General features: G+C 37.3%; 1 protein-coding gene across 1 annotated transcript; it reads right to left on the bottom strand.

Moving 5' to 3' along the window:
* Positions 1-1,015: 1,015 nt before the first annotated feature.
* On the bottom strand, positions 1,016-7,674 carry LOC307128581 (uncharacterized protein; the record flags this gene model as incomplete). The annotated part of the gene is made up of 9 exons (XM_079820492.1): positions 7,540-7,674; positions 7,359-7,452; positions 6,865-7,199; positions 6,613-6,651; positions 6,534-6,562; positions 6,366-6,457; positions 6,141-6,258; positions 5,750-5,866; positions 1,016-1,092 (listed from the first exon to the last, which is right to left on the bottom strand). The coding sequence occupies exons 3-9, from the start codon at positions 6,891-6,893 to the stop codon at positions 1,016-1,018; spliced, it is 501 nt and encodes a 166-aa protein (XP_079676618.1). The 5' UTR covers positions 6,894-7,199; positions 7,359-7,452; positions 7,540-7,674.
* Positions 7,675-11,489: the final 3,815 nt, after the last annotated feature.

The following is an 11,489-nucleotide window of genomic DNA, read 5'->3' as shown; positions in this document are numbered from 1 at the left end:
CACTCGTTCCAGTACCACTGCCTCGTAAATACCTTAATATTACGATAATACGATTTATATCTGCTTGAACTAATCAGAATGTGTAAGCCGTAGACGCGCTCTTCTCACAAAAATGCACTGAAACAACTACCGTTTATTACAATACTGTTCTCATTATAATTATAGTTGACCTCCTCTTTGTTAATAAAATATCATAAGTCATCATTGTCGTCATCACTGTGGTTTTTTTCACTGTGTCAATGTATTAAAAGCATCACTCTTTCATTATTATAGTAGGCTAATTGTGACTTTGACAGTGATTTATTTCTTGTGTTTGTAATTTCTTGTTGTTTAGACAGTTTTCACACTTACACTGCAGATCTATATCATTTTGGTAACACTTTACAATAAGGTCTCATTTGTTAACAATTGCATTAACTAACAATTAGTGATATATTTTTACAGCATTTATTAACCTCAATTGTTCATGTTAGTTCACAGTGCATTATCTAATGTTGACAGATACGACTTTTGATCATACAAATGTACAAGTAAATGTTGAGATTAACTGATGTTAATGAATTGAATATTATTTTATAGTTACCATCATTTTTTTATTAGTCACTTGAATTGTTGCATTTGCAAAATATAAACTTGGAATTACAATAAGAGATTTTTTTTTTTTATCACTAGTTTTCAGGTGTAATTTTGAGAAAGTCAGTTTGAGATTTGAATGCAAAATATCAAACATCTTGTACAAATAAACTGATAGGACACAATTGCAACAGCACAAACATGTGAATTTGTTAGTGTGTAATGCATTTGGCTTCAATGAAACATTTATTTATTTGATGTTAAAGTGTGTTGTTGTATATGTTGCTTTACTCAGATATATTTTTCAGCAATGCCACATCTCGCAGCTTTAGATGAAAAATAACATTCACACTGTGTGAATATGTGTGTGTGTGATTTTGTGAGTTGACATCAAGAAGGTCCAATAAACAGCACTTCGAGAAGGATTACTTGTGGAAAGATCTCAGAAGAGCTCCATGCTGCTGTGTCTGCTGCCCTGAGGGAATGGGAACAAGAGATATTCCTCTCCTCCACCTCCATCTACAGATCAGAGAAAGAAAATGATAATAATAATTAAGAGTGCAATCAAGAAGAAATTTACATGTGTGCAATTTGTGACCTTGGAGAATGTAAGAGGTTTTCAGTCCCATGACCAAAACTTGATATTTGACAGTCGAAAGATCTGGTTATGAATTCATCCATTCATCCGCCACTTACAATACACACTATTTTAAGAGACTTTCCCCTGGTTTCACAGACAAATCTTAAGCCTAGTCCCAGACTAAAATGCATGTTTGAGCTGTTTTAACTGGGAAAAAAAGCCCTGTCTGTGAATCCAGGAGAGAGTCATTAATCCCCAAGCGCATAACAGCCCTTAATCCCGCCTTCGTGGACAAATTTGGGCACGAAGGTCTCAGGTGTGATCCCCCTTAAAAAAAAAAAAAAAAATGTTATATCACCACCTACGATAAAATAAATTCTATTAATTTGTGCCTTTTTTATGATTTTTGGGGTATTAATGAATTGATTTACCTCTAAAAGTACCATATTTTTTTAATGTAAAATATGCTTATTTTTATGTTATATTTAATATTTCTTTAACTTCAGTAAAAAAACATATCAGCAAGTCCAGAGAGCCAAAACCTAAAAATGTGGTGACTTTGGTGACATATGATGGTATTAATTATTTTTTAAAGCTACAATATCAATAGCCAGTAGATGGCAATAGAACTCAATGGCTGCATATGGGCTGAACTCTGTAAACCAATGTTTTACAACCTTTTTTTATTTTTTATTGCTTACATAGTTATTGGCTCATTTAATTCCTTTGTTTGTGTATATGTGAGTGACTGTTTTTTATTTGACAAAAAAAACCTTCTGTTATAGGCTCATTCAATGGCTTTCAATGCTATGCTTTTGTGGATATGTGTGTGTGTGTGTGTGTGTGTTTTTGCCACTTTGAGAATGTTGTATAGGCTCACTCCTTCATTTGTGTGTATGTATGATCTGCATTGTGTTGGATTTATTGATTTTTATTGGACAAATAAATAAAAAAATGCTCTGAATTAAAGTTTTTTTCCATTCATTCCTATGGGTGACCATTTTTGTCCATGAAGGGGGGATTAAGGAGTTTTTTTTTTTTTCAACCACTTAACATTGTATAATCGAGTCAATTTGTTTTGTGTGTGTTCAGGTGGCAAACTTAGAAAAAGTAGCCAAATCTTGTACCGCTCAGATTAAGGAAAGTATTTTTAAAAAAAATGTAACAATTATTTTGCCCACATTTGTCCCCAAAAGGAACACAACACTCTTTTTTTGTTAAATAGGCTAATTTTCCAGCTCCCCTAGGATTAAAAAGTTGAGTTTTACTGTTTTCGGATCCATTCAGCCGATCTCCGGGTCTGGCGGTAGCACTTTTAGCATAGCTTAGCTTAGCATAGATCATTGAATCTGATTAGACCGTTAGCATCTCGCTCAAAAAATGACCAAAGAGTTTTGATATTTTTCCCATTTAAAACTTGACTCTTCTGTAGTTACATCGTGTACTAAGGCTGACGGAAAATAAAAAGTTATTATAGGCCGATATGGCTCGGAACTATACTCTCATTCCTGCGTAATAATCAAGGAACTTTGTGTCGTACCATGAGTGCGCAATGATATTACACAGTACCTGAAAATAAGCTAACTTCAACATAACCAACGTGACAACCTAATCTTCAGTGTATTCCGGTTCAAATACGGTTCAGGATCTGCACCAAAGTAAATATCTTCTGAATCGTCTCTCACAAATGTCTCCATTATTACAAGGCACGCTCCTTGTGCACCGCGTAACTCAAATAGGACACACATTATGGCGAATGGTTTTAAAGACATGCAATACGTAACATCCGAGACGTCCAAATACGTGACATCATCGCGCTACAGTCTGCAGTGAGGGGCATCTCCGGTAATCCACTGCTATTCCTGCAGTTCCCGGATCTGAAGTGTTGAATTTTCTGTCAAATTTGAGCCAATGAATTTGTGGAAGTGAATTTGTAAAGCAAAATAAAATGGACCGGAAATTGGCTGTCGAATATTATAGGTTGTATTTTTAAAGCTGCAGTCTGTAACTGTTTGCGCTCTAGCGGTTAAAGAGCACCTATTATGGCATTTAAAATGTTCCAAATATTGTTTTAGAAGTCCCCAACAACAGTTTTGCATGCATGCAATGATAAAAAAAGACTTTAGTTTTCTTATAATATGCATTTATTTTTACCTGTTTTGACAGCGATTCTCAAATGATTCCTTTAGTGATTCACTTTTCAAAACTCGCCTTTACGTGACGCTAATCTGCGGTGATTGGTCCGATGACCCAGTCAGTTGTGATTGGTATAGTCTGTGCAGATATTTTCGGAAACGGAACGCCCATCAAAGTCTTAAAGTGACAGTAATTTGTTAATATGTGTCAGGAGTTATGAATATGAAAACCATGTCTGTACCGTTTGATTGTAATATGAGCCTCAGCTGATCTCATTCATAAAAAAACTCCTCCATTCTCCTCACGAAGACTCGCGACAAATCAACATCCCTCAGGGTTTTTAGTTCAAAAGTGTGCAGATGAGGAGAAATATTGATAGATTATCATCTGTCTGTGTCAAATTTCTAAACAGAGGAGTATTTTTTATTCAATACTTCCTCAAAATGCGCAGATGTAGCCTAATTGAGCGACTGAGTCTCTTATGTGTTGTTTTCAATTCTGGCAGCCGGAGGGCGCTCTGTGCACATGTAGTCCATATATGGTACAGACAGACGAAGAAGAACCATGTGCCATAATAGAAGTCCATAATAAAAGCTTCCTGAGATCGCGAAACATGCAGACATTTGAAGACTAATAAACACTCAATCGTGACGATGTATGGTTTGTCTTCAAGCCACTTAGTCTTCAAATGCTCATCCTTGGGCAGATGAAAAAAGTTTGCTTTTGCGTCGCACTTCAGAACACAGCGTCTCGTCGCCATGATGTTTTCTAGTTTTCACTGGCGTCTTGGAGCGCAATAAGTATCGTATTCAAATAACTTGACAAGTTGACGTCATCTAGTCAGAGAAAAAGCTTCGGCCTTCTAACGATTCTTAAAAATGACTCAGATTTGACTCCTACTTTTGAAAGAAAATAACTATATATACGGTGCACTGTCATATTTCAAACTTTGCAGGATGTTTTTGTTCACTTAGATCTATGTTACACACTACATGAAAGGTCAATTTCAAAATTCCATGATAGGTGCTCTTTAATAAACAGAACAGCATGTGTCTTGCGGAAGAACATTGCAGCCGGAGCTACTTCTCTGTTTATGTCTATAAATGTCTATCTCTATGGCGAATCACGCAGAGACTGTGCTCCTCCACAGCGGTTCCTACCAGACCAGTCTGAAATAATCCCAATATAAACACTTATTATAAGTTTACCATAATGATTCAGGGTAAGACAAAAACACAGTTTGGAATAGATTCATTTTGTACATTCTCATTATATAATTTTTGTAAATCTTGAACACAAAAAAGTTACGGACAGCAGCTTTAAACAGAATCAATATTTTGAAGTGAAATCTGAGGTGAATTTGGATTATTGAATTTTTAATAATGAAAATGTGCGTGAAATGTTTTCAATTGAAATATTCACATCTTAAATATACAACCATGTTGACTATCAGCCCATAAAAATGCAAGCATGGTTAATGCAGTGCATATGCAAATAAAATGCCCACTGCTGTGATACTTTAGTGTAAACGCCCACTGCTGTGATAATTTAGTGTAAACGCCCACTGCTGTGATTGGCTGCTGTGATACTTTAGTGTAAACGCCCACTGCTGTGATTGCATGGTTAACTAATTGTGAAAAGTGTTTATAGTGTTATAGAATGAATGCTTTCATTATAACCAACAGTGCAAAAAAAGATTTGTTGACCAATTACAGTCACAATTTAATCACAGTTTAAATAACAGATCATTTTCATCCTAGAAACAATGTGACCGTTTAGTCCAGTGTTCCTCAAACTCGGTCCTGGAGGGCCGCTGTCCTGCAGAGTTTAGCTCCAACCCTGAGCAAATGTTGCAGGCCCCGGCGCCCATTAAGTACAGAGGCAGAGGTTTTTGACAGAACTCTTCAACAAGAAAAAAATTATAGCACCAAAAATTTTAAAAGCAAAGCTGCAGTTATTGAAGTATGTGAAAATTATAATGTAGACTGACATGGGAAACAAATTGTCCAGTGTGTAACATTTTGGGGGGAATCTATTTGCAGGAATAACCAACACACACACACTTTTCATGATTGCCTGAAAATAATAATTGTGCATTAATTAATTTAGAATGGGCAGTTTTTTATCTAAATACGTTCCCTTTCCACGGAGGCCGCTATGTTGCACCTCCATGTTCCTACAGTAGCCCACAACGGACACACAAACACTGGGTTTAGATTGTACCTCTCACATTTTCTCGTCGGCTACCGTAGCTTGGAAAGATAGAGGTGAGGGAAGCTGGTTGCAATCGTCAAACCTCACTGATAGATACGACTAAATCCTACAGACTGATCATTTAAAGAACAGAATTCAATGATTGAGCTGAACTGTGCTACTACATTATTAGCTAATTCCATGTTGGTGGAGTAGGATGCATACAATAGCCTGAATTTATCAAACTATTATATTATATAGTTATACCATTCTGAAGGTAGAGGGTTCGCTTCCGGTGCCTCACACTAAGGTAGAGCCCCTCAATTGATTGCTGCATTCCTCTGTGTGTTGTGCCTTGACTGGCACGAGATGTATCAGGTGTCTCTGTAGAAGATTTAGTGAAAGCAGATTCACTGTTAAAACAACACAGAACCGTTTCTCTGTTTAAATTTTATGTAAAACCTTTTAATCCAACTTATTTAAGCTTTGTATGTGCACTTCCTGCAGGGAACTGGAATATACTAATAAACCTGAGAAAAATGTGGCATCACATTAGATGATGATCCGCCTACTATTTTCTGCTGCTCTTTAATATAAAACATAAAATTTCGATTGTAGAAAGGGATGTTTGTTGTTTCTTTTATCTGGTCATGCTTACCACCAGCTGCCCATTCCTTTACATCAGATAGCCACTGTGTCACCACTTCATCTGTGCAATCTAGCTCTGTTTTTAGGTCAGCTAGCCTTGCAGTCTCATCATTGAGTCTCTGACAAGTCTGATGAACAGTTTTGTACAATAATCAGGATTAAAACTTTGTATGATTAACAACAGGCCAAGTAAACACAACAAAAGGACACACAAAACAATTAATATGAGACTTACCTTCACATATCTCGTGGAAAGTGCCTGATGTAAAGAGAGATTTTTTTTCTCATTCCACCCTATTGCATGCAATGTAAGCATGTCCACCCGTGCTGTTGAAAGCAAATAATGAGGTTATGATGATCAATCTAAAAAAAAGTATACACGAATATTGCAAACTCTGATCACCTGCTTTGGACATATATTTGGTCGTCAGGGCACAACGTGAGAGGTAGCTGTTCACTTGCTCCACCTCCTCACCAGCGGTTGTCCCTGCTCCTTCCTGGTTCCTGCCACTCCAATTAATCTGTTAGTAAAGGGTGGAAGAAATTCAATTTAATTTTATTTATATAGCCCAATATCACAAACCAAAATTTGCATCAAAGGGCATTACATTCCATGCAAGAAATGGTTATGCAAAAAGACAAGATAATATAGTGTAGCTTAACTTATATTTCATATTATTAATGTGCTTGTAAATATTACAAATGTACATATGATGCCAAAATATTATACACACCTCACACTTAGTAGCATGGGCTCGAGCATGCATTACACTGAGAAAGGGTTTCATAGTGGTCAGTTCCTGAAGAGCAGGAAGGACACTAGCAACTTTCTCCAGTATTTGCATGCCACGTCCATTGCGAAGAATTGTGCCTTGGCTGACATGAGCTCCCTTTGAAGGTACAGAGGGTAGGCAAATATCTCCCCCCTGTACATATTAAGGGCTTTCAAAAGGAACCCATGGCGACACACAGCAACCTCCATCCCCTCTTCATCCAATTTTGAAGCCCTCCTTGAAGTTTCCCTCGCTGCTGTCCACTGGGAGTCCCCACATGTGCCTCTTCCCTGTGTCTATGACACACAAAACAAACACGACAAATCAAATTTCAATACAATGGCGTCATTCAATATATGGCATTTATTCTCTCAATTTGATTTTGTAATTGGTAGTCAACAGTAATTGAAGTGGGGGTTACGTTTATTATTGTAACAACTATTTTGTCAACTTGCATTTTTCACTGCTTTCTGTATGGTGTCGACAAATCTAGACACCGCACTGTCTTCAGCCACAAAGAGCCCCTCAAAAAAGCCAGGATCATCAGAGCTGAGGAAGAAAGAAAAAAAGAAACTCCATTCATGAAATATATGAAGTAAGAAAATAAATCAATAAAAAGACTGGAAGAAAGATCACCTTCCGTTTCGGCGAAAGCGATATAGCTTTCTGTTTCCATCTGCTGAAACAGCCAACATTTCCGGCGTGCAGGCTGGGCAAGTGAAAGGAGCACTACAGCAGAGCTGGTCTTCCTCAAATGATGCATACGAAAGCTCTAAGAAGCTTTGCTGCAGTGCATCGCCGTTGATAGGTCCAGACTGGACAATATATAGAATGAAATTATATTTTGATATTGTCTGCTTATGGATTTTTTTTTTATATAAAATGTTAATAACATTTACACTTACTCTTCCTCCACACTTAGTGCAATGTTCCAGCAGCTTTGCGAAGGCTTGTCTGGAGAATCCCGGAGAGATGATCTTGAGTTCCTGAAGGGAGCTCAAGAGGTCCAATGTATAAAGTGTGGAATTGGTGACGGAGGCTGGCCAATATCCACTTCTTAGGAGGTCTTTAAAGTCAGGGGTCCACTGCTGCTGGCATGTTTGACATTCATACAGTGGCTGATGCAAGTCAAAACGCCCTTGGAACAAAAAAAAATAATTAAAAATATAATACACATTTACCAAATACTTAATTTTACAACACTTAGTTCATTATGCACATTGTGAATGGTTGAGAGACATTGCACAAGTTCCTATAATCCCACATTTATATTTTCTAATTCACTAAATTCCACACTGCTGTGTTGATTGGACATCATGCTGGAAAGATGCTAATTATTTTTTTCTTTGCGGAGGACAAAAAAAACCAAACAAACATCTGTCTTTGTTTCAGTTAATAACAATACCATGTGCTATTCCATGTGTTCTGTCACTTCTGCAATTATAAGCACAATGCCACAGCACACTATATATATATATATATATATTTTTTTTTTTTTTTTACCATTGATGGTAATTAAAATCACTGATTTGCCTGGTAACACAGTAAAGTTTGTGCCTCCACAGGAGCAGTCTGGCACCTTCACAGTTGGCAAAATGCAAGCTGGCAAAAAGAAGGAAAACCAATTATTTAGATTATCTATAACTGTCTGCTAACACACATTGAACAGCAAAATTAAAGCTTTCGTGAGAACGTACCTTGCTCATGGGTGCAATATCCATCTTCCCCTTTAATGATGCATGTGGTCGGAGGAATGGCTTCAAAAAAACCACGAATCACGCATTCCCTGTTGTGGAGTGGCTGTTTTTTGTGATGCAATACATCACAGTCCCCACAGAACCACTCCTCAGGAAGACACTCTCTGCACCTAAGGAGAAAATAAAACAATATTATAATATAATACATTATTACAGGTTAATAACTCATATAAAGTACTGTACACTCTATTTAAGCTATTTCACTTTTACTAGGTTTGATTTTATTGTATAGGATTGCATAGTGGCTCAGTGTTTAGCACTGTCACCTCACAGCAAGAAGGTCCTAGATTTACTTTTCTCATTAATGTGTTTTTCATCTGGGTATCTAAGTCTTCTCCCATCCCAAAAGACATGCATCTTAGCCTATAAAGCAGGGCACTCAGCAAACCTACCCTGGGTAATTGAAGTTTGGTATTAATGAAAACCAACCTAATAACAGCAGGCTCGTTGCAAAGGCAACACAGGGGATGACCAACAGCCTCTTTTGAAATAAGGCATTTTAGGTGGTATGGTCTTGCTTCTTTCCAGCGCTCAGAGGCTTTCTGCTGCCGAAAAGACCATGATGATGCAGAGCTACTTTGAGGCTGAGCAGCAGAAGAACATGACGCCAAAATATCAGAGAGCCTCTCCATATTTTTTTCTGTAAAGAAAATCCAAAAATAAAGCGGTAAGGGATCATTTACTGTAGATAAGGAACAATTAAAAGTCAACTGATCAGTATTAGAATGAACACTTTTTTTATACTGTACATGCATAAATTCATCACTGTGAATTACCAAATTCCTCTTGAGGATTTAGTTTTGTTGAGGTTGCAGCAAGTGGAGCAATCAACCGTGGGGTGTGTGGCTGTAAAACAGTAATAGAAGAATAAGAACAAGTTAGGCTATCACACTCTATTCTTGTTCTTCTTTTCAAACTATATACTAAACAATTTATGAAATCAGACATATGTTTGTTAAGTACTTGGTAGTGTCTTCTCCAATAATGTCACTGAAAGGTTTATCTACTTTTTAATGTCTTTTTAGATATTTGAATATTTTAAACTCTCAATAAACAATTACATTGTTCTAATTTGAGTTGGTCCAACATTGTCATAGTAAATTCCTACAAATGTCAAATAATCCAGATATAACCTGTAGCGGAGGCTTGGCGTCGCCCTCGGCTTACCACGTCCTACAGAGTCCCTTTTAGAGGTGTGTGGAGGGTCTCGTACACGTTTCCTCTCATCAGCTGCTCTCTGTGTATTGGAGTGAATATTTCTTGTACGACTGATGTTGATAAAAGTATGGTAACCAAAAGGCAGGTAACTTGTGAAGGGAAAACACAACATAGTGTGTTAGTAAGGTGTTGAACAGCTTAAATGAGCCTTGGAATAGATTCTCCAAGTCTCTGTAACTCAGAGGAATGGAACTGCATATACTATTATTATTATTATATTCCCTTATTAACACGTCACAGAGCATGGCAGGATGCATCATGCAATATACCTGTATTAAATCTTCTGCACTCATCATTCTTACATATTCCTCATCATGTTTTACTTTAATTTGTTATGTTTGTTATAAAATGATTGAGGTGTACAAAAACTCTAACCTTGGCTTCAGCTAGAATGTGTTCATGTTTCAGCTCCAGAGCCATGCGTCTCCCCTCTTGGTAGTGGGGATCCTTTGAATCAAGTTTATGCTTGGTGGCCATTGCAATGCAGTCAGATACAGACAGACAGACAGATACAGACACAGACAGACAGTCAGAGTGAGATACAGACAGTCAGATACAGACAGACAGTCAGATACAGACAGACAGTCAGATACAGACAGACAGTCAGATACAGACAGACAGTCAGATACAGACAGTCAGATACAGACAGTCAGATAGTCAGATACAGACAGTCAGATACAGACAGACAGACAGATACAGACAGACAGTCAGAGTGAGATACAGACAGACAGTCAGATACAGACAGACAGACACAGTCAGATACAAACAGACAGGCTGACAAAAGATGGGTAAGACAGACAAGTAGACAAAGACAGACAGGGAGGAAAGAAAGAGCAATAGATAAAGACCGTGAGATAGATAAAGATTGAAGAGATGGACAGAAATATAGATAGTGAGAACAGAGAGGATGTAAGATATAGAAAATAATGAAGAGATGGCTCCTAAAAGTGCCTTTGGGTTTTAAAAAGCAGGTTCAGATATGTTCGACAGGTGATATGTTTGACAGGATCTGCAGGGAGAACAAAAGAAAATGTTAATTATGTAGTGTTATGTTGATATAAGATTTAAAAAGTGTACCCTAATAGTGACACTGCATGAAAAAAGGTGTATCCGGACCAGGATACTCCTGTATACACTGCTGAAATTCGGAAGAATCCAGGAGTATACTGGCCGGATAGGTCAAATTCCATGGATCCGTATATGTCCGTATACATCCGAAATGGTACCAAATCGGATGTATGTTGTGGCCGTATACTCCCATGCTACAGCCATTTGTTGCCATGGCAAATAATCCCATCAAGTTTTTCCCAGGAGACATTTTCACACCTCTAAACAGCTTTGCCTTCCACCCCCTATTGGTCCTTCATCTCAAACTGGATTGGTTGTTTTTTTTAAAACCACTCCCAAAACCCAGACTGCTATTGGATGACAGGACGCATTGAAAACCCAGTCAAGTGACTTTATTGGTTACTTCTAAGGCTAAGGGTGGGCTAGGTTTTGTAGCATAGGGACTTGATTGGTTATAGGCCAGCTATGCAGATTTTGCTCATTAATATATATATATATATATATATATATATATATATATATATATATATATATATATATATA

The sequence above is a fragment of the Gobio gobio genome (assembly GCF_949357685.1).
Source record: "Gobio gobio genome assembly, chromosome: 6".
NCBI lineage: Eukaryota > Metazoa > Chordata > Actinopteri > Cypriniformes > Gobionidae > Gobio > Gobio gobio.
Note: the sequence above shows the minus strand (reverse complement) of the source record. Positions and strands in the feature narration are given on the sequence as shown.